The sequence below is a fragment of the Bos indicus x Bos taurus genome, chromosome 7, assembly GCF_003369695.1.
Source record: "Bos indicus x Bos taurus breed Angus x Brahman F1 hybrid chromosome 7, Bos_hybrid_MaternalHap_v2.0, whole genome shotgun sequence".
NCBI lineage: Eukaryota > Metazoa > Chordata > Mammalia > Artiodactyla > Bovidae > Bos > Bos indicus x Bos taurus.
In genome coordinates this window covers 89,130,590-89,153,113 of record NC_040082.1, presented here as the reverse complement: position 1 = coordinate 89,153,113, position 22,524 = coordinate 89,130,590, and the positions used below count along the sequence as shown (strand labels likewise).

At 58.8% G+C, this 22,524-nt stretch overlaps 1 protein-coding gene across 3 annotated transcripts; it reads left to right on the top strand.

The window, feature by feature from the left end:
• The first annotated feature begins 5,515 nt into the window (after positions 1–5,515).
• MKNK2 (MAP kinase interacting serine/threonine kinase 2) lies at positions 5,516–17,244 on the top strand. 3 transcript variants are annotated; one of them, XM_027547104.1, is made up of 14 exons: positions 5,516–5,624; positions 5,773–5,908; positions 9,241–9,328; positions 9,430–9,531; positions 9,614–9,711; positions 11,526–11,605; positions 11,936–12,009; positions 12,199–12,303; positions 12,427–12,482; positions 12,567–12,662; positions 13,068–13,262; positions 13,940–14,104; positions 14,549–14,623; positions 14,732–14,775. In XM_027547104.1, exons 2-13 carry the CDS (start codon positions 5,858–5,860, stop codon positions 14,582–14,584), a joined length of 1,146 nt encoding a protein of 381 aa, XP_027402905.1. In that variant the 5' UTR covers positions 5,516–5,624; positions 5,773–5,857; the 3' UTR covers positions 14,585–14,623; positions 14,732–14,775. The 3 variants fall into 3 exon arrangements, with proteins under 3 accessions (XP_027402905.1, XP_027402904.1, XP_027402906.1); XM_027547103.1 differs by lacking the exon at positions 14,549–14,623 and adding an exon at positions 15,080–17,244 and having other exon boundaries at positions 5,519–5,624; XM_027547105.1 differs by lacking the exons at positions 5,516–5,624; positions 5,773–5,908; positions 9,614–9,711; positions 14,549–14,623 and adding an exon at positions 15,080–17,244.
• Positions 17,245–22,524: the final 5,280 nt, after the last annotated feature.

The window sequence follows — 22,524 nt, the reverse complement described above, 5'->3', positions numbered from 1 at the left end:
TCCACAGCTGCAGAGACACCCACAGCCAGGCTGGCAAGCCAGCTTGTGACTCCTGGCCACACCCGCCCCTGCTTTCCCTTTTCCCTGCCCTCTCCCCACCCCCACTGAGGACAGAGGGCCTGGCTCCCTCCCCAGGACTGCTGAGCCACTGGAATGGAGTGGGCTGTGAGTCAGCCAGAAGGAAGGGACACTTACAGCCACTTGCATCAGATGTTCCTGCCACCGAGCCTCATGTCCAGAGGCCCCAGCCCAGTGAAGGCCCAGTGATGACCCTAACCATGACCCTCACTTACCTGGGGATCTGATAAGACTGGGGACTGGTGGTTCCTGTCCCTGGAGGTCCAGACAGGTGAGAACATGCAGAGAAGGTATAGGCCAGACTGAGTGCCAGCCCGTGATGCCAACTCTACCTGCTCCTTAGAACCACAGCCACCCCAGCCCCAAGTACTGATCCAACTGATTCTGACACCCTGATTCTGGCTTGGAAGCTATGTCTGGAGCAGGTTTCTCCTGCCAGCCCTGTGCCCCCTCCAAGCCTCAAGCGCCTGAGCTGAGGAGGGAGGGACCCAGCGCTCCACACAAAGGCAGGGGCTTATGAGGGTACTGCAGTGGTCCCAGTACCCCCGTCCCCCACCAAGCACCGACACCTACTGCTCTCTTGTGTGTATGCACCCTCTCCATCCACTTCCACCTGCGCATAGTCTGCCCCACACGGACGAAGGCTTAGTGCCTCTCTAAACGTGTACACACATGCACACACTAGTCTGGTCACACTCGCACACACTCACACCCAACAAGTTCTGCTTTTATTTTTTGGCCTCACTACGAGTGGCATGTGGGATCTTAGTTTCCTGACCAGGGATCAAACCGGTGCCCCACACAGTGAGGCACTGGAAGCTCAGAGTCCTAACCACTGGACCACCAGGGAAGTCCGGGTACTTCTTTTTAGCACTGGAAGACAAAAGTCTTTACTATTACCCCTTGGTAGGATTGCCAGATAAAATAGAGAATACACATTTAAATTTTAATTTCAGACAAACAACGAATAATTATTTTGGATATACTAATGCATGGGATATACATGAGAATGATACTGAAAGGTTATTCGTTATATGAAATTCAACTTTAAAGTGGCATCCTGTATTTTTATTTGCTAAATCTGGGGGCTCTCCCTGCTGGGTCTGGAGGTCCTGAGCTGTCCTTGGGTCCCCTGGCTGCTGCTCTGGGAGGTGATCTCTGCACGACTGAGGCCCCAGGATCCCAGGGCTCAGCTACCCTGCCAGGCCTGGGAGGAGGTGGTCAGAGTGAATCCCACCAGCCAACCAGCATGCCTCCTCAGGCTCACAGAGGGCAGGGGGAGCAGAGGCCCGGGGGTTCAGGACCTGCCTGTTGTCTCCTCTAGGCTTTGGGGGAGATGCCCACATACAACAGGGGCAGAGTCACCTTGTAGAATCTGCTTCTCAGAGAGCTGGTTCCCTGCACCTTTGGCTCTGAGTCCTGCCAAGCCTCATACATGACTGAGGTGGAAGATGGAGGCCAGACCCCTCTCCTCTTGGCCACCTAGGATGCCACAAAGGAAGCTGGAATGGATCTGCAGTTGGGGAGGGGAGAGAAAAGCTGTGTAGCCCCGGAATTGCTTCAACTGATGCAGGAAACTTGTTCTCCTTGATCAGGCCAGTGCCTCCCAACTCCTGCTCCTTGAGGGCAATCCTGAGACCCCTTCCCCAGCTGTCTGCCTCCCTGCCATCCTTTGGGTGAGGGAGTATCCTTGTTCCAGAGTCTGCCCGTCCTGCCCACAGCTCTGTGTCATCCTTCCCCCTGCTGGACCGGCCCCTGACTAAGCCTCACTGCCCCAACTCCGACAGTGCCCCAAAGTGGGGAGGGGGCCAGGGCCCAGGCTTTCTGCCTCACCTCCTTGGCAGGTGGGGTCTCCTAGAGGCAGGCAAGACTCCTTGGGTTCCAGGGTGAGGCGGCCAGGGTGGCCAGCTCCCCAGGTACCTCCCAGCCCCTGGGCACCCAGCACCTCTGGGAGCTTGGCCTGTAAACAAGGGCTGTCCTCAAGGAAGATGGCAGCAATAGGTTGTCTGTAGCTGGCTGTGAGTCTGTGACAGGACAGGACTGAGGCCTCTGTGCCAGGAGCTCAGGCTCAAAGGTCCCTCCCCCTCCCCATTCCCATTGCCAGCACCTGCCCCCCAGTGCAGACTGAGCTGGGGCTGGCTGTCTCGCCCTGGCCAGCACAACCCAGGTCCCCACAACGGCCAGCACCCAGTCCAATTCTGCTCAGTCCTGGGGACTCAAGTGTCCCATTCCAGGGGACCTGCAGTGGTTGTTTGCATGTACCTGTATTTACCCATGGACACACACACACATGCAAGAACTCATGTTTCCAGCACACACATGCATGGCTCCTACCCTTGTTGAAAAGCCCATGTGTGCACCAGGACCCCTCCCAGCACCCAACGAAGTGCTCCCTCCTCAAGCACAGGATGGGGTCTGCAGGATTCAGGGCACCCAGAGGGCATAAGCAGTGTGTGTGTGTGTGTGTGTGGGGGGTGATCCTGCTCTCCAGGAGATGCTGGGAGGTGTCTGGTTGTCACGACTGGTAGGGGCTGAGGCTCCTGGCATTGAATGGGTAGGAGCCAGGGAGGCTGTTCAGCTGGGTTGAGGAGAGGAGATCTGGGTGGAAGGACCTTAAAGGTGGGGGCTATCTTCCCATCTCTGTTTCCTGTTTCCCCACCTGCAGTACTGGGCTCACCAAGGGACCACCTGTCCAGACTGTGAGAGTATGAGAGCTCCTCTGAGCAGTGCCCAGTGCTGGACCTGGCTTCCAGTTTAGGGAAAAAATTATGCCCCCACCAGCCAGACTCCCAAATCAAGCTGCACAGGACTGGAGCTCCACTGGACCTAGGAAGATAGCCCTGAGGCAAGGCCTCAGTTCATTTCTATTCCCTGAGGTCAGAGGCATGCATATTCTTTGTTGCATCACGTGGAATCTTGTTCCCTGACAGGGATCAAACCCAGGTCCCCTGCATTGGGAGCACAGTCTTAGCTACCAGACCTGCAGGGAAGTCTCCAGGTGTGATCAAATGAAAATGAGGTTGTACTAGATTCAGTTCAGTTCAGTTCAGTTGCTCAGTCGTGTCTGACTCTTTGTGACCCCATGAATCGCAGCACGCCAGGCCTCCCTGTCCATCACCAACTCCCGGAGTTCACTCAGACTCACGTCCATCAAGTCAGTGATGCCATCCAGCCATCTCATCCTCTGTTGTCCCCTTCTTCTCCTGTCCCCTATCCCTCCCAGCATCAGAGTCTTTTCCAATGAGTCAACTCTTCTCATGAGGTAGCCAAAGTACTGGAGTTTCAGCTTTAGCATCATTCCCTCCAAAGAAATCTCAGGGCTGATCTCCTTCAGAATGGACTGGTTGGATCTCCTTGCAGTCCAAGGGACTCTCAAGAGTCTTCTCCAACACCACACTTCAAAAGCATCAATTCTTCGGCGCTCAGCCTTCTTCACAGTCCAGCTCTCACATCCATACATGACCACAGGAAAAACCATAGCCTTGACTAGACGAACCTTTGTTGGCAAAGTAATGTCTCTGCTTTTGAATATGCTATCTAGGTTGGTCATAACTTTCCTTCCAAGGAGGAAGCATCTTTTAATTTCATGGCTGCAGTCACCATCTGCAGTGATTTTGGAGCCCCAAAAAATAAAGTCTGACAGTTTCCACTGTTTCCCCATCTATTTCCCATGATGTGATGGGACCAGATGCCATGATGTTTGTTTTCTGAATGTTGAGCTTTAAGCCAACTTTTTCACTCTCCACTTTCACTTTCATCAAGAGGCTTTTCAGTTTCTGCCATAAGGGTGGTGTCATCTGCATATCTGAGGTTGTTGATATTTCTCCCAGCAATCTTGACTCCAGCTTGTGTTTCTTCCAGTCCAGCGTTTCTCATGATGTACTCTGCATATAAGTTAAATAAGCAGGGTGACAATATACAGCCTTGACGTACTCCTTTTCCTATTTGGAACCAGTCTGTTGTTCCATGTCCTGTTCTAACTGTTGCTTCCTGACCTGCATATAGGTTTCTCAAGAGGCAGGTCAGGTGGTCTGGTATTCCCATCTCTTGCAGAATTTTCCACAGTTTATTGTGATCCACACAGTCAAAGGCTTTGGCATAGTCAATAAAACAGAAATAGATGTTTTTCTGGAACTCTCTTGCTTTTTCCATTATCCAGCGGATGTTGGCAATTTGATCTCTGGTTCCTCTGCCTTTTCTAAAACCAGCTTGAACATCAGGAAGTTCACAGTTCACGTATCGCTGAAGCCTGGCTTGGAGAATTAGGGTACTAGATTAGGGTGGCCTTAATGCAATGACTGGTGTCCTTAGCAGAGAGAGGAAACACAGGGAGACAGAAAAGATTGTCACATGAAGACAGGCGGAGATTGGGTGATGTGGCTACCAGCCAAGGAGTACTGGGGATTGCCAACAACTACCAGAAGGTGGAAGAAGTAGGAGAGGGTATGACCTTGATGATCACACCTGGATTTCAGACTTCTGGGCTCCAGAAGCAGCCTCTGGAAGCTCGCATCTTACCCAGCCCCTCTATGTGTGCACATAGACATGCACATATGCTTCAGTGGACAGGCTGAGGCCTGGAGGAGAGGGAGGACAGTCTACTCTGCAGACGTGAGACACTAAGTGTCCAGATACGGGCTCTGAGGATCATCCGCGGCAGGGCTGCGGGGATGGAGAGCTGGCTCATTCTCTCAGAGCCTGGGTCAAGGGCTCCAGCCAAAATGGGGCTGTGTTTTGCCTCCTGTCCTGGTCACCGCTACCCCTTGGGCTTTTTCTCCATCAGTCAAGGGAAACGTTCCTTTCTGCAGGACTGAGGGACGGTTCTTCACAGATCTGTCGCCAACCGCTACTGCGTCCCCTTTCCCAGTCAACAATTGGATGAACTCTTGGGGAGCACCCTGGGGAAGCAGCTGGGCCTATGAGCCTATTGCGGTGCACCTGCACGACAGCTGGTGCGCTTGCACGACAGCTGGGGCCAGGATCCGGGAGCTGAAAAAGAGAGCCACGGCAGATCCTAGAGCCGAGATATCCAAGTGGGAGCTATAGCAGGTTCTAGAGCAGGCGTGTTGCCCATAGAAGTCAGTGCATCCTAGGCCCTGACCGGTAGACTAGGGCTGTTGCCAGAGGGCAGGGCTGGGCTCCAGCTCAGAATCAGGGTCCCCCGGGTCTCCCCGAGCCTCCAGCAGACCTGTCCAAGCAAGCCAAGATCCTTCCCGGGTCCCGCGCCCGGAGCCCCGCGCCACGCACGGCGCAGGCGCGCCGACACTCCCCATGGCCCGAGGGGCCTTCCAGCCCCGCCCCTGCCGTGTGCGCATGGGCGGAGCCCAGAGGGGTGGGGTCTGCGTCGGGGCGGGGCCGAGCCTGGCCTATAAAGGCGGAGGCGACGCGACGCGCCCGGCTCCTCTCGGCGGTGGCGGCCCAGGCCGAGGAGTCCGCGGTGGTGGCAGCGGCGGTGGCGGCGCTGTTCCCCGCGCGGTCCGCGCAGCGGGGTCCGGGCTGCGCGTCTCGGGCGGCGGCACTGCGGCCCCGGCCCGCGCCCGACCCCGGTGAGTGTGGCCCTGCGACTCCGGCCCGGCCCGGCTTCGGCCCGGGCGCGGGGATCGGGCCCCACGGAGTCTCGCCGCCCTGGCCCGGGCTCCCGGCGCAGCCGGCCGCGGCCACTCAACGCCCTCCTTTGTCTGCTCCCGCCTTCAGGGTCCCCTCCCCTGCCGCCCCTCTCCCACGGGCCGCCCCCCCGGGCCCCGCGTCCCCTCCCCCGCTGGCGGGGCCCGGACAGAAGATGGTGCAGAAGAAAACAGCCGAACTTCAGGGCTTCCACCGTTCCTTCAAGGTGAGGGTCAGGTCGGTTTGGGGGCGCCCAGGGCTGGACCACTGGAAAGGCCGGTGGTGGGACTTGGAGCCCGCCCCCTGGTCCCACGGCTCATGCCAACCTCACCCTTTGCCTGGGACTGCCCCAAGCCTGGTATGCATTGTGGGGGAGGTGATCTTGGGCCACAGTCCTGTCTCAAGCACCCTGGGACCTGTGGGGTCTTTATTCCAGGAGCTCCCCAGTCTGTGGGGCCCCTACCCATGTGTACCCCTGAAGACCCCAGCCAGGCATGTGCTGGTATGGGGAGGGGTTCAGTATGCCACAGTCAGTTTCTAGTGCCCTGGGGCTTCTGGAGTCTTTACTCCAAGAACCCCAGGCAGAACTGGGGGCCCCTGCCCATGAGGGCCCCTGGCTGTGTGTCCCCTGCAGACCCCAACTGAGTGTGCACTGCTGGGGCAGTCAGCAGCCACAGTCCTGTCCCCAGCATCATGGGAGGGCTTGGGAGGGTCTGTTGGGTTCTTCCTCCAGGAGCCCCAGACTGGGCTGCAGTCCCTGGGACACCCTTCTGGGTGGTCTACAGAATGGGGCAGTGGATTGAATACCTTCCCAGCTCTGCATCTCCCAGACACCCCAGGCCCAAGTGCTATTTCCTGTCAGAGCAGGAAGTTTCTGTGGCGGCCCCATGGCCGTGGCAGCCGAGTTCTGGTCTCAGATGAGCGAGTCTGGGGGGGCGGGCAGGTGTTAGGCAGGGGCCCCACAGAGCCTGGCCCTGGGGAGGCAGTGATGTCAATGGCCACCCCACCCCGCTGGCCGGGTTATGTAATGGCTTCCCTGGGCCTTCTTGGGCAAGGACCTGTTGCCCTGTAGAGAAGGCAGGACCTGGGTGTGTGTGTGTGTCTGTGTGTGTGTCTGTGTATGTGCATGCTTGAGCTCCAGTGCCTACAGGTGAACTGCAACCAGGGTAGGAGGAGCAAGCTGAGACTAGGTTAAAATTCCCAGCCCATCCAGGCAGCGTCCCAGGCCAGCGCCCCACCCCTGCCCACATGCCTGTCATCCTGGCTTCCCCCTGCCTCCCAGGGCAGCTCCAGCCTTGGCATGTCCAAGTGTTTGGGGCTGGGCGGGAGCAGGGTGGATGAGAGACGTCCCTGGTAGTGGTCTGTCCCCTCTGGGGGCTGGGTGGGAGCCAAGATGGGGTCAGCGTGTGGGGCCAGCATGGTGGCCAAAACACACTTGAACTTTCTGGATGGTTCCACCCACCTCCTGCCAAGGCCTGCTGACTGGAGGCCTGCAGCCAGCCCTGGGCCTGGTCTGGCTACACTGCCTGGTAGCACGGACTGGCCTCTGGAGGCCACAAGACAGCCCTACACCGAGGTGGGACTGTGGGAGCCCTGAAGGAGTTGGAGGGACCCTGGGCAGGGAGTCCTGGCTCTGAGGTGGCCCTCTTAGTGGCCAGGGCTGGCCACTCTCAGCGTCTCCTCCAGCTGCACCCAGCTGCTCCCCTGGTCTGCCAGATGTCTTTGATGTGTTTTCCCCCTTTTAAGATGGGAAAGTAGAGGCTTGGAAGGTGTGGGCCTTCCCCCCACCCCACCCCGCAGGCCCTCTGCACATGGTGACAAGGACACAGGAGCAGACCTGCTGTCCCTTAATCTTGGTGGCTTGGCCATCTCTTCTCTCCAGGGTCCAGCTCTTTGCACTGGAGGCTAGGATGGGGCAGGGGGTTGGTCAGAACCCAGAGGCTCTCTCAGGTCCTTGCACCCTTCTGTGGTCCTACGATTCCCCTCAGGTGCTCAGATCAGTAGTCTGGGGTCAGGTAGCTGGTGAGGAGCCACTGGCCCCGAGCCTCACGTCCACTCCTGATCACCCCCACGGTGCCACCCCTCCTCTCCTCCCCGGTGGAGGTGGTCACCCAGTGCCAACTTATCGGAACACTGATTGCCAGCGCTGGCACAGCTGTGTCCCTGACCCCATGGGTGCCAGAGCCCTGGGCGGGCAGGGCAGGGGCTGGTGGCTGAGCCCGCGCACACTGGCTGCTGTGCTGCCTCCCTCCCTCGCCCCCGCCCGCTGGGCCTCCTAGCAACTATCTGCAGGCGGGTGGGGAGTCCAGGCGGGCCCACGCCTGTTTTTCAGCCGCTCCCTCTGACCTCTGCCTGCCCCTCTGCTGCCGGACTGGCTTCCGGGCCTCCTGTCTGAAGGAATCTGGCCTGGCCTCTTCTGCCGGTGGACCCTTGGGTGTTCCTGGAGGGTCTCCTGGCATTTCTTCTCTGTCAGATGGCCCTCCTGCCAAAGCCCTGGGTCCAGTTGTTCCAAGGCCCAGAGAGGAGCAGCAACTTGACCCAAGTCATCCAGCGTCAGGGCTGGCACCATGGCTGTGTGTGCAGGCCCCCCATACCCACCTGAAGCCCTGGCCACCCTGAATTGTGGAGCTCAGGAGAACAAGCTCCTAGAGGACCTGGTGGGCCTCAGCATCCCAACCCTCATGCCTTGCCATGGCTGCCAGTCGTCATGCTCAACCTGCTCTACAGGAACATATTTATCCCAGTTGTCTTTTGTTGGGAGGAACCCCAGCCGCCTTTGTTACTGGGTTAGGGTCCCTTGCAGAGGACCTGGAGGCCGTCGGGGGTGACCTTGAGCTGGCCCCTGCTTGCTACACGGGTTGTTTCCTTAGCTGGACACCAGGGCCTGTGAGGGGTTCCCTCCTGTGGGCTGTGGCCAGGGCAGGGCTGGGCAGGGAGCAGCCAGTGCTCATGTGGGAGACCATAGGCACCTCTCCCTTGTGCCCCTGCATGGGTCATGGTGGTGAGAATCTGAAAGCAGACGAGGAGTGGGGTCAGAGCAGGAGAGGAGGCTCAGAGCTGGGGGATGGGGGTACATCACAGGCAGTGTGGTGGCAAGAAGGTGCAGTGGGGACGAGAGGACAGGTGAGGCAAAGGGGACCTTGCTGCCCCATTTCACAGAGGGGAAAACTGAGGCCAGGAGGCCATGGGAAAGCAGGCAAGGCCACCTGGCTGGGAGCCCCACCCAGGGAAGCCAGTGATGCAGTCCCTCCCAGTGGCTGCCCCACGCCTTTGATCCCTGTGCCAGGTAATGGTGCTGGCCCCATCCTGCAGGTGAACAGACCAAGGCTCATGACACAGCCTGCGCCCCACGGTAACTCAGGCCTGGCCTGGGAAGCGACACTCCCTCCCTACCTGCAACTGACCTCTTCCTGTACCACATCCCCTCAGCATAGGCCCTGACGGCTGCAGGTGGGGGGTGAAGGCTCAATTTTCTGGTGGCCCGGCAAAGCCAGGCTTTGTGCCCTTCAGTGTGTGGACAGGGAGAAGGCCTGAGCTCTGTCCTTTCCTCTCCTGCAGGGGCAGAATCCTTTCGAGCTGGCCTTCACCCTAGACCAGGCCTGCCACGGGGAACCTGACTTCAGCCCAGAGTGCCCAACCCGCCCTGGTGAGGGGCTGAGGGGAGGGCACGTCTCTGGTGGTGGAGCGGGGGGGGGCTGGGCCGCCTCCTGAGCTGGGTGGGCCTCACCTCTGGCCCTCCTGGCACAGATATGCCCACAAGCCAGCCCATCGACATCCCTGATGCCAAGAAGAGAGGCAAAAAGAAGAAGAGATGCCGGGCCACCGACAGCTTTTCGGGCAAGTTTGAAGGTGAGTGGAGCAGGCTGGGGTGGGGGCTTTGGGAAGATGGGCTGGCCCAGGGAGGCTCTCACCCCCACCGCCGGGTTCACAGATGTCTACCAGCTGCAGGAGGACGTGCTTGGGGAGGGTGCCCATGCCCGTGTGCAGACCTGCATCAACCTCATCACCAACCAGGAGTATGCTGTCAAGGTGAGCCAGCCCACAGCACTGGAGCGCGCCCCTTGCCCCTCCCCAGCAGCGCCGGGGTCTGGCACCACCAGAGGTGGCAGAAGGAAGGGAGCTGGCATCTGAGCTGCCGGACTGACAGCCGGGGAAAACCAGTGTCTAAAAATGGCCCCAAGGCTGGTGACTCAGGCCACCCCTGGGAATCTAGGTCAGCCCAGGCTGAGCCCCCAAGTCCAGGTGAGAAGTGACCAGGGGTGGCATGCCGGCACAGGTGGCCAAGGATCTGCTGCCAGAGGGGTCGCCGAGAGCTGGGGGTTCAGTCAGAGCCAGTGCTCACCTGCTGGGTCATTCAGGCTAGGTTCCTGTTCCAGGGCTAAGGAATGCTTCTGGGCATTGATACAGAGATCAAAACCCTATAGTCTGAGTCTGGGGAGCTGGGCACCTGGGAAGACCAGGGCAGGCCTGTGAGAGCCTCCTGCCTGCCCTGTGCTGCCCTGACCCAGGGTGTGGCCACGAAGCCTGTGTGCCTGGCCAGGCATCAGACCCACCTTCTGAGAAGCCTTCCAGGCTTCCCTCGTGACCTCTGCATCTGGGCTGGGTGAGGTCATGGGAGGCTGGTTGCCCAGGAAGGAGGGCCAGGTACTCCAAGGCAAGCGGAACTGGCTAGAAACCTCAGGCCTTGGTGGAAGCCTGGTGACCTGGGTGGCTGTGGTCCCCGCCCCTTGGGAGTGCCTGGGTCGGGTGGATGATGGTGCCACAGGACTGGACACCTAGCATCAAGCACTCTCTGCATAGTTGGAGGGCTCCTGAACCCTCCTTTCTATGGGCCTTGCTGGGCAGGCTGGCTCCTGTCACTCTGACGGACAGGGAGACCAAGGCGGGGAGTGGTTAGGCTAGATGTCTGGGTGGGAACCCCAGAAGGCCACATCCCTCCTGAGAGGGACTGCTGTCTCCTTCATGGAGTGGGGGCCCTAGCCACGTTCACAGGAGATGGGATGAGGTTCAGTTAACTCTAGAAGGGCACGACTGGTGGCACTGTGTCAAGGAGCCCCTGGAATCTGTGGGGCAGGTGTATCTGTCACTCGACAGGTGGGATAGCACTTCGGGTGGTGGCCCAGGCCCAGTGGCCAGTGGACATGGTGCCAGCTTATTGCTGGAGCCTGGCCAGCAGAACATACCATAGGCATTCCCCTAGGCTGCTGGTGGGACGGAGCCCCGAGCATGCTGGTGACCAAGTCTGCCCACCCACCCAGTGAGAGGGAGCCCAAGGTCCAGCCTAGGAAGAGGGTCCCAGCAGGTGCTGGGGGTGTCCCCCCAGATTAGCGTAGGACTGGGAGACAAGATGTGGTGATATGGTGCCTGGGCAAGGAGGAGAGCTTGGTGGGAGCTCGGTGCCCCAGGTACCTCTACTCCCCTGGGTTGGGTATGAGTCACCACAGTGGCCCCCAGTGCTCCGGGCAGTGGGTGGGGGGCACCTCGTCTAAAGAACCTGCTGCCCTGAAGGGGTAAGTTGCAGGGGCCCCAGGTCCAAATCGGCCTGCTCCAGTAGGAGAGCTCCAGCTCCTCTCTGCCTCTCCTGCCATGTTACCCCTCCTGGGAGGCCTCTGGGGACACGCTACCCCATTTGTGCTGACACCACAGTTTGACTTCCGGTAAATTCTGGGCCCCCATAGGAGAGCTCTGCTTTCCAGAGCTTAAAAGTCCAAGCTCTGATGAGTTTCAGGCGTGACACAGGGGAAGTTTCTGGTGGGCTGTGGAGGACCTGGCTGGCCCAGTTGTGTTTCTGTATGTGTGTTTGTCCTCACCACCCCTATACCCCCCACCCCCGGCCCTTTCAGATCATTGAGAAGCAGCCGGGCCACATTCGGAGCAGGGTTTTCAGGGAAGTGGAGATGCTGTATCAGTGCCAGGGACACAGGTAACGTGACCTAGCCTCGTCACAGCACGGGGCCCCTAGCCACCTTTCAGTGGATGAATGGGCCCGAGAGCCTCCTCATCACCCACAGTGGCCACTTAGTGAGCACCCACTGTGTGCCAGGCCCTGTGTCGTGGGTGGGCCCAGTGGTGGGCAAGCCAGACAGTCTGAGGTGGGCAAGGTGGAAGCAGGCCTGTGGCTCTAGGCCCATGCCTCCTGCTGGCAGGTGGAGGTGGAGGAGGCACACCCCTCCTGGGCAGGGCTGTGGCTGTGGCTGCATGTGGGCCTGAGGAAGCCTCAATCCTTCCCCTGCTCCTCTGCCCTGCACCCCAGGAACGTCCTCGAGCTGATTGAGTTCTTCGAGGAGGAGGATCGTTTCTACCTGGTGTTTGAGAAGATGCGGGGTGGTATGTGCGGCCTGGCGCAATTTCTGTCTGGATCCCGATGGGCCTGGGGGCTCAGGGCCACCAGGGAGAAACTTCCAGGGGGCCTGCCCATCAGAGGGACCTTAGGGGTCCAGGGTGGTGGCCCCTGCCAGGGTGGGGTGGGTGCTGGGCGTTGGGCAGTGGAGGTGACACCAGTGTATTCTGGCCCAGGCTCCATTCTCAGCCACATACACAAGCGGCGGCACTTTAATGAGCTGGAGGCCAGCGTGGTGGTGCAGGACGTAGCCAGTGCCCTGGACTTCCTGCACAACAAAGGTGGGTGGCCCGGCCGCCTGCCCCAGGGGTCCACCCATGCACCCAGTCCACCTGCCCAGGACTCCTGAAAAACGTGCCCACCCTCCCTTGACCAGCGCTGGTGGTTCTTGGTTCTCTCCGCAGGCATCGCCCACAGGGACCTAAAGCCGGAAAACATCCTCTGTGAGCACCCCAACCAGGTGAGGGGCACAGAAGGGGGCGGCCTTCCTTTCGGACCAGGCCCCCAGGACCCAGCCCTCACAGCCCGTTCCAACCCCGCCCAGGTGTCCCCCGTGAAGATCTGCGACTTTGACCTGGGCAGTGGCATCAAACTCAACGGGGACTGTTCCCCCATCTCCACCCCAGAGCTGCTCACCCCGGTGAGGGCCTGCGAGGAGGGGCAGTGCTGGCAGGGGCGGAGGGGGCGGGAATGGTCCCGAATCCGGTCCCAGACCGCAGTTGCATAACCTCAAGGTGCGGATCCTGCTTGACTGCTGCGGCCTCAAAGTTTGAGCTTCCGCTTAGCAACAGCCGCTGATTGGCTGGGCAGGGCCGCAGCCGCGGGCTCCATGGGCCTGGGCGTGCTCCAGGCACCTGTTGATTGGGTGGGGGTGAGGGTTAGGGGTGGGGCCGGCTCCCTCGGTGGCTTCTGATTGGTCGGCAGGGCGAAGGCGGGGCTGTTTTCTTTAGTAGCCTCTGATTGGTCGGGCACGGGCTTCAGGAAGTCCAGGTCGGTGAGCCCCCTCCCGCCTCCGCGGGCCATAACGCCCTGCCCCCACCTGCAGTGCGGCTCCGCGGAGTACATGGCCCCGGAGGTAGTGGAGGCCTTCAGCGAGGAGGCCAGTATCTACGACAAGCGCTGCGACCTCTGGAGCCTGGGCGTCATCCTCTACATCCTACTCAGCGGCTATCCGCCCTTCGTGGGCCACTGCGGCAGCGACTGCGGCTGGGACCGCGGGGAGGCCTGCCCCGCCTGCCAGGTGCGAGTGGCGGCCTGCTGTGCACCCCTCCCCCAGCACTCCGCCAGGCCTGCCTCGGCCTGCGCGCACACACTCACACACAGGCTGCCACACACAGGCTGCGCACCTTCACCGCGGCCTGCCTGGTGCACCCCAAGGCCTGGTCTATGTACACACTTAACCCCCACCCTAGGGACCGGCTCGTGCTGCCCTGTGTGTACACAAACCCACATCCAACCGCAGGTCCTGTCTCGTGTACCTCTGAGCACCCCTTAGGGCTTGGCTTCCAACCGCTGGCCACATTAGCAGGCCACTGCCTCTGCATTTCCAGAGGCTCTTTGGGAGCCTGAGGGTAGGAAGCTGAGGTAAAGCAAGGCCTATGATTTGGGGTGGTCAGGTTCTAGCCTTCTACAGACCACCTGAGGCTCAGGCGTCATGGCCTGATTTCCCCTTGATTCACCTCACTCCAGCAGAGCCCAAGTGCCTCCTGGAAGCCACTCTCTGGCCCAGCCTCCCAGTACCCCAGCTTTGCTAGCTGAGCTCAGAACACTTTCCCTAACCCTAAGCCCAGGCCCAGGTCACACGGATGTGGTGGAGGAGGGTGCTCCTCCAGGTCCCGGCTTGCCCATCCAGGCGTTGGGGACATGGCCTCAGCCCTTGCTAGCTGCAGCTGACCCCTCTCCCTGTGTCCTCTCCAGAACATGCTGTTTGAGAGCATCCAGGAGGGCAAGTATGAGTTTCCAGAGAAGGACTGGGCCCACATCTCCTTTGCTGCCAAAGACCTCATCTCCAAGCTCCTCGTCCGCGATGCCAAGCAGAGGCTGAGCGCTGCCCAAGTCCTGCAGCACCCTTGGGTGCAGGGGGTGAGTGGGAGCCCCAGGAAGCGTGGGAGTCCTCAGACCTCCATCAAGCCTCTGCCGATGGGCCTGGGTTATTCAGAGCAAGGGTCGAAGAGCCCTAGAGTGAGCTAGGGCGCAGTAGGGAAACCCCCACTGCCTGCTGGCCAAGTTCAATCTGCACTGCAGGCACTCCTCGTTGCCAAGCTCTGTGTCCGGGAGGTGCTGGGGCCTCCTCTTTTCTCGAACAGCGTCAAGCTGAGGTCAGCCAGGTGGCACTCGGGCAGCAAGCCAAGGTAGACTCGTGGCCTGCCAACGGCAGTTCCAGGCTCTCTACCCACCAGTCTGGGAAAAGCGCGATGTGTCCGTCTTCTGCCCAGTGGTCGTCCCAGGGGGTAGGTGCTTAGGCCAAAGGTCGGCACCGTGGGGAGCAAAGACTCAAGGTGGAGGGGGCTTTCCACCCTCTTCCAGGAGCTGGGAACCACCTGGAAGGGGCAGCTGTGCTGAGAGGCAGGCCCCGCCCCCAACTTGGCGGGTCACCTGCAGGTGCGCTACGTTCACCACCCCTGTGCTCTGGTGTTCTCGGAGTCAGCCGGGCGGCACGCGGGCGGGCGGGCTCTCCTCTCCAACCTCGCCTCTCCTGTCTCCTTGCAGTGCGCCCCGGAGAACACCCTGCCCACGCCCATGGTTCTGCAGAGGTGAGGCCCCAAGTGGGGAGCCCTAAGTCCAGGAGGGGCGTAAATGTTAAGATGAAAAAACCCCTTTCAGTCCTGGAACAGGGAAGCTGTCCAAGCGCTTGGGTGTCCTTATATCAGGTGCAGAGTTTGTGACTCCAGGGGGGCTCCAACCTACTGCCGCCCCAGCCCCACACCCACCCATCCGAGACTGGGACCTCTTAGGGCCTGCGGCCCCTCCTCTGGAGTACTGCACTGGCCCGGGGAGGGCGGGGAGGCGAGGCTACTTCTCCCTCCTTGGTGACCCCCAACCCCGCCCGGTCCCCAGGAACAGCTGTGCCAAAGACCTCACTTCGTTCGCGGCCGAGGCCATTGCCATGAACCGGCAGCTGGCTCAGCGCGAGGAAGACGCCGCGGAGGAGGAGGCGGAGCAGGGCCAGCCCGTGGTCATCCGAGCTACCTCACGCTGCTTGCAGCTGTCCCCGCCCTCCCAGTCCAAGCTGGCCCAGCGGCGGCAGCGTGCCAGCCTGTCCGCGGCCCCCGTGGTCCTGGTGGGAGACCACGCGTGACGCCTTCCTTCCCTCTGTACATAGGCCTTCCCCACCCGTCAGATCTAAAAAGATTTTTTAAGCTATTGCCCGCCCGCCGTGACCAGCGGGCTCCCCTCCCCCCCTCCCCTCCTTCCCCCCTTCCCCCTCCCGGCTGGATTCCGAGGCGCTCTGCTCAGCTCGGGGGTCTTTTTATATAAGGTTTTTGCTGGGTTTTTTTTTTTTTTCTTTTTCTCTCCCCCCAACCCCCACCTTCCAATAGTGTTAAAAGCAAAGCAGGCTCCGGGGGGAGGAGAGCGGAGGGCGCGCGGCCGGGTGGGCCCTCATGCCGCCCCGCCCGGAACGCCTCGGCCACTGTGAAGGCCCCTCCCTCCGCCCGCGGGACTCAGGAGAGGAGGGCGTGGCGTCTCCTGGGCCGGGCGGGGCCCCGCCGCCCTCTCTGGCCCTCGCGGTGTTTTCAGGGACCGGTCCACCCCCACCTCCCCTGGATGAGACGGTAGCTCCTTCCCTCCCCATAGACACCCTGGTGGGCGGCGGGGCCGGGGGTTTCTCAGGTCTCCGCGGTCGCGGGAGCGGGGACTGGGGCGGGGAGGGCGGAGTGACGCCCACTGGACACCCCACCCCCTCCCGCCGACTGACAATCGGGGCTCCCTCGAACCTTGACCTTAAGCTGCAGCTGATGGGCCCTCCTCTGGCCCCTCCACTGGGGACTGCCCACCCGGGAGGAGGGCGCCAGGGCAAGCGGGAGGGGCTGGACAGGCGCCCGTCAGCCGACGTGGGGGTCCCGCGGACCCCAGACCCGGGCACCCGAGTGCCCCTTCTCAGGGCTCAGTCTGACCACGGCCACGTCCTGCCCGGCCGCCCCTCGGGTCCGGCGTGGATGCCCCGTCAGCCCCCCTCCCCCGCCCCGGGCGGCGTCTCTGCCCCGCCCACCTTCAGGAAAAGGCCGCAGCTGCTGCCCCGTCCGCCCGCGCCCGAGTCAGACGTTGTCGCGTGACCCGCCGGTCTGGGGAGTCTGGGCCCTCCCCGATCTGACGCCTGGGCCCTCGGGTGGGAGACACTATGCAATACACAGGCTTCCTTTTCTACGTGCACACGGGCTTCTGCCGGGGCGGGGCGGGGGGGTGGGCGGTGTGTGTGGTGGAGGGCGCGGGCAGGGAGTCCCCAGGGTCCCGGCCGGCTTCTGCGGGTACCCCGATCCGGCTTCTAGTCGTTCGTTCTGTTTCGTTAGTTTTCTAAAACAAAAGTTGACTTCCCTTCCCTGTTCTTGAAGAATACTTGAATGTGGGGGGAGGGGTTCGAGGCGTGGGGAGCTCGGGCGCCGTCTCTGCGGTCCCCCCACGTCTGGATGTTGTCACAGTCCTAGGTGGCTGGTGGGGGCCGCCGCCCCTCCCCGCCCGCCGGATCTGTGGACTGGCCTTTCCAAAGACTCCGGGGGTGGGGAGGCCACCCCCCACCATCATTTCTCTCCCATTTGTGATTCCACGTTTTGCAGCCGAGAATTCTGCCTTTTTGTAAAAAAAAAAACAAAAAAACAAACGGACTCTCGCCCGCTGCGAGGCGCCATGGCCATTTTACTCGGGAAAGCTGAGCTGTGAGCCGCTTTTTTTTTTTTTTAAATCCAAAGGTGGGACATCCACTTCCTCCCCGCTGTCTCGAACAGTGCGGCCCGGAGGACTGGTCAGAACCGTTACTGTGAATGAGCCTGGCTCTCAGGCTGCTCCGGCGCTAGGGGAAGGGGGCACAGCAGTGTTTCAATGTTAAGATGGGTAAAAAAAAAAAAAAAAAAAGATTTTTTTTAAAGTGGGGGAAAAACATCCAAGCACTTTAACTCCACTCTACCAGGTGAGCTGATACAGCTCAGAAGTTTTCCTTTACACCAACTGTCAATGCCGGAATTTTGTATTCTGTTTTGTAAGGATTTAATAAAAGTTATAAAAACCCGTTTGGGTGCTCACATCGTGGTTTTCCGTTGTCCTGAAACAAACTGCCCCAAACCTAGTGTCCCAAAGCCGTATTGTTATTCCTGACGGTGCTATGAGTCAGGGATGCAGACGGGGCTTGAAAGGCTCTGTTAGTCCTTGCGCCAGGACACCTGGGTCCTCCACTGGGAAGGTTCATCACCCACAGGTGTGGGCTGGGCTCATGCTGAGGCTGGAACCTGGGCCAGGTGCCCACAGGGGGTCTCCTGTGCGACTTGGGCTTCCTCATGTGGCTGGAGGATCTGAGCAGCCTGGCTTCAGAAGGCATGTTGCATGGCCTCCCCAAGTCCAAGGTCAGGTGGAGTTCAGCAAGCAGCTGTCCCAGGTCCAAAGGGAGGGAGGAAAACAGCTTTGAGTCGGGGCGGGGCACCTCTGGACAATGCAACCTAATTCAGCAAAACCCAGTAATTCAGACCTCCCCCTCATGGCTGGCCCTCCTCCCTCTCTAGACTCCTCTCAACCCTGATTATATTCTTGCCATCTGCAGGTCTTTGCTGGACAGCCCAGGGCTGACTTCAGATCCTTCAGGGGGGAAGCAGTGTGTCAGGGAGGGCTTCCTGGAGGCAGAAGCCAAAGGGTAGGGGGCTGTGAGGTCCAGTGGTTAAGGACAGCAGACAGGCTGGAACCCCAGGCCCTTTCAGACTGCTGTGCTTATCAGTTCCCTCATCTGACAGCAGGGGTCCTGAGAAAAAGCCAGGTGAAGCCAGCAGGTAGCACAGCAAGAAGGCAAGAAGAAAGCAGATGAGGGACTTCCCAGAGGTCCAGCGGTTACGACAACGTGCTGCCAGTGCAGGGGACATGGGTTTCATCCCTGGTTGGGGAACTAACATCATACCATGTGGTGCCACCAAAGGGGTGGAGCGGGGAAATCCTCTGCAGGGCCTGGAATGGGCCAGTCTAGGATCAGCCCCTGGAGCCTTCTGTGTCTGGCTTCTGTCTCCAAACATCACGTCCTCAAGAGTCACATGTGTTGCAGCGTGTGTTGGTGCCTCCCTCCTCTTCACACCTGAGTCATAGCCCCATTGTCTGGACCACACTGTGTTTATCTGCCGCCCACCGATGGACATTGAGGTGTCCTGCTTTCTGGAGTAGCGAGTTGTGCTGCTGTGAACACAGCATACGTTTGTCTGGATGTTGTTTCATTGCCCCTGGGTGGACACCCATAGAAGGAATGCGAGCAGGGCACATCCAATGGATGTCATTTCAGAAGGACTGATGTTGTCGCCATGTGGAGTGTGGGCTAGGGGCCAAAGGACCCCGTGGGGCACCACTGTCTCCCTTGCAGCCAGCCCAGTGAGGGCTGATAGGCCTACAAGGGTGGAGCCCAGAGAGCAGATGGATGCTTTGCAGGGAGTGGTATCTAGCAGTTCCTAGGGACAGCCTGGATGTTGTGAAGTGGGGCTCAAAGGGGGCTCTCCCTCCCCTGCCTAGGACCCCAGGCTTGGCAAGTGGCACCTCCTCCCTGACTTGGCCCTACCTGAGGAATCTTCAGGGATACCTTGGAGCCTGGCCCCGCTCCTGCATTTGCTCAGCCGCCCTGTGGAACCCTCTTCTCAAGCCCCACAGCTACCCTGCCCCAGCCAGGACCACGGCCCCCTGCCTAGTTCCCCCAAAGCCCGAACTCAATGCTGTCCCTTGCCTGGCCTGGCATATGTGGGGGAAATGGGGTGGGTGCCACATGCTAAACCACCACCCTCCCAGGTGGCATGGGGCCCTGTCCAGCCCTGCCAGGCCGCGCCACTGACCTCTGCCTGCCCCCTGCCGCCTGCCAAGACCTGGCCACCAGGCACAGCTTGTTCCCTGAGCTACAGCCCTAAGTTTGATGTTTGTGGTTTCCTCTCGGCCGGCCCCACCCCTCCCAGCCCGACCCCGCCCCTTTCACGGCAGGCCCCGCCCTTCCACGTCTCCTGTAGGAGTGGCAGGAAAATCCTGGAGACAGAGGAGCTGAAGGCTTTTCCGGGCTGGCCTTGGGGCCTCCTGTCTGCGCCGCCGGGAAACGGGGCACAGGGCAGGCAGCTGGTCCAGGGCGTCTGCAAACTCATCTGTCACCCCGAGATTACGAGGAATCATGGGTGATTCTGGAGCTTCCCTCCCCCAGCCTCCAGACAGCCACACACACTGATGTACAGTGCTTAGGATAGGGGAAACAGGACGAGTATACGTCCGGACACTTTGTATTATCGTCCCAGCCTGTAAAGTACACACGCCTGCCTGCATTGGAAGCCTGGAGTCTTAGCTGCTAGACTGCCAGGGAAGTCCCTTAAAACTTTTAAAAATATATTTATTTATTTATTTGAAAAGACCCTGATGTTGGGAAAGATTGAAGGCAGGAGGAGAAGGGGACGACAAAGGATGAGATGGTTAGATGGCATCACGACTCAATGGACATGAGTTTGGGTAAACTCTGGGAGTTGGTGATGGACAGGGTGGCCTGGCGAGCTGCGGTTCATGGGGTTGCAAAGAGTTGGACTCGACTGAACAACTGAACTGAACTGAACTGATTTATTTTTTAGGCTGCACTAGGTCCTGTAACGGAGAAGGCAATGGCAACCCACTCCAGTACTCTTGCCTGGAAAATCCCATGGACGGAGGGCCTGGTGGGCTGCAGTCCATGGGATCACGAAGAGTCGGACACGACTGAGCAACTTCATTTTCACTTTTCACTTTCATGCACTGGAGAAGGAAATGGCAACCCACTCCAGTGTTCTTGCCTGGAGAATCCCAGGGACGGGGGAGCCTCGTGGGCTGCCTTCTGTGGGGTCGCACAGAGTCAGACACGACTGAAGCAACTTAGCAGCAGCAGCAGGTCCTGTATAGTTCTGTGTATTCTTGCCACTTCTTCTTAATCTCTTCTGCTTGTGTTAGGTCCTTACCATTTCTGTCCATTATCATGCCCACCCTTGTATGAAATGCTCCCTTGGTATCTCTTAGACAGATTTTCTTGGACAGATTTCTAGTCTTTCCTCTTCTATTGTTTTTTTCTATTTCTTTGCACTATTCATTTAAAAAGACCTTCTTATCTCTCCTTGCTGTTCTCTGGAACTGTGCATTCAGTTGGGTATGTCTTTCCCTTTCTCCCTTGCCCTTCACTTTTATTCTTTCCTCCATTATTTGTACAGGCTCCTCAGACAACCACTTAGCCTTCTTGAATTTCTTTCTCTCTGGGATAGGTTTGGTCACTGCCTCCTGTACAGTGTTACAAACCTCCACCCATAGTGCTTTAGGCACTGTCTACCAGATCTAATCCCTTGAATCTATTTGTCACCTCCACTGTATATTCGTAAGGAATTTGATTTAGGTCATACCTGAATGGTCTAGTGGTTTCCCCTACTTTCTTCAACTTAAGCCTGAATTTTGCAATAAGGAGTTCATGATCTGAGCCACCGTCAGCTCCCGCTCTTGTTCTTGCTGACTTAGTTGTAGCAGGATCTTTAGTTGCAGTTTGCAGGATCTAATTCCCTGACCAGGGATTGAACCCAGGCCTCCTGCAAGGGGAGCATGGAGTCTTAGCCACTGGGTCACCAGGGAAGTCCCTCAAAACTGTTTTTTAAAAAAGAAATTTTATTTAAAAAAAAATAACATGAAATAAGCCAGATACAAAAGGTCACATAATGTGTGATCCCACTTCTGTGAAACGTCCACAAAAAGCAAATCCATGAAGACAGAGAGTGAGTTCCTGGTTGTCAGGGGCTGAGGATGACGGCCGGTGGCACTGGGTTTCTTTTGGGGTGATGGAATGTTCTGGAACTACAAGTGATGGTTACACAGCCCTGTGAATATGCTAAATGCCACTAAAGTCTTCATTTTATTTTATTTGGTTGTACCATGGAGTAGGTGGGATCTTGGCTTCCCCACCAGGGTTTGAACCTGTGCCCCTTGCAATGGAAGCCTGGAGTCTTAACCACTGGACCATCAGGGAATTCCCTGAAGTGTTCATTTTAAATGGGTGATTTCATATTCTGTGAATTTCCCTGCAATAAGAATGAAAAAGATGACGGGACCAAGTCTGTACTGAGTCTGGGACACAGTAAGTGCTCACTCAGTGTATGGAAAAGTGATTTATCACCAGCACAGGCGTCTCCACCCTAGAGTTTAGGGATTTGTTGCAGGGTTTGTTCCCAATGCTGTCACTAGTCCGCACACCAGGCCCTCCTGGTGGTTCATCCTCACAGCTTCTTTCATCATCCCGTCCCAGGAAACTGCAGCCTGTCCTGGTCTTTGACTCACCCAGAAAGAAGACAAACTGGTTTAAAGTGAAGCGTGATGAAATTCAGTCGGAGGAAGGACTTACCTCGTTGGTCGAAGCCTGGATGGGGTGAGCTGGCAAAGGAAGGAGGAAAGGAGGGCTGGGTTCTTGGGGCAGGGCCCATGAATGAGCCGGGCACTCCCAGCCCAACTCACTCGCCTCTGGATTTGGACAAGTGTCTGGAGCCCAGTGGCTCTGGGTTCATCATGTGCCGTGAACCCTCTCTGGTCCTAACACTGGGCTATGTTCGTCTCTTCTATCTGCTGGGATTTGTGCTCCCCTTCACACAGGGTTTGGGGTTTGTGGGCGACTTCGGGAAGATGCTGTGGGGTTTCCATGACATCTACCAGTTCCATCTCTCCCCTGCCTTGGTTTCCCTCTGATGACCTCTTGAGAGGATGCCAACCAGAGGGGGTCTGCCCAGTGCTGCATCCGTGGCACCAAGGGGGCCTCCAGGATCTGGGCCCTGGGATGGTGATGTGGAAGGCCCTTGGGGACAGCATCTGGCGGCAAGTCCCCAGCACAGACTGGGGGACAAACAGGGACGTGATCCTGTTGCCAGCATTTTTGTTTTGTTTTGGCTACACCACATAGCATGTGGGACTTTAATTCCCCAATCAGGGATCAAACCTGTGCTCTCACAGTGGGAGCACAGAGCCTTAACCACTGGGCCACAAGGGAAGCCCTGTGTCCAAAGGGGCATCCATTCCACAGGTATAAGAACCACATGAAGGTTGTGGGTTGGAGCCCTGGTGCCCCCCTAGCAGAGGTTATCAGCCCAGTGGGTCACCCTTGTCCAGTCTCTGGTCCCTTCATGGTCCTTACTTCCTGGACCGCTTCTCGCTTCACTAGGGAACTGATGCCAAGCACACCATGGTGAGAAAGCTGCTCATCACCTCTCCAAACCTGGTCCAGGTGCCTCACCTGGGCCTAAAATTTAAGGGGGCATCAACTGCCTGCAATGTAGGAAACTTGGGTTTGACCCTTGGGTCAGAAA

Excerpts from the sequence above, each read along its gene's own strand:
- MKNK2 (XM_027547103.1), top strand. The coding sequence starts at position 5,858 with ATGGTGCAGAAGAAAACAGCCGAACTTCAGGGCTTCCACCGTTCCTTC. Across the intron at positions 5,909-9,240 it reads GCTTCCACCGTTCCTTCAAG|GGGCAGAATCCTTTCGAGCT; the intron begins GTGAGGGTCAGG and ends CCTCTCCTGCAG. Across the intron at positions 12,663-13,067 it reads CCCCAGAGCTGCTCACCCCG|TGCGGCTCCGCGGAGTACAT; the intron begins GTGAGGGCCTGC and ends CCCCACCTGCAG.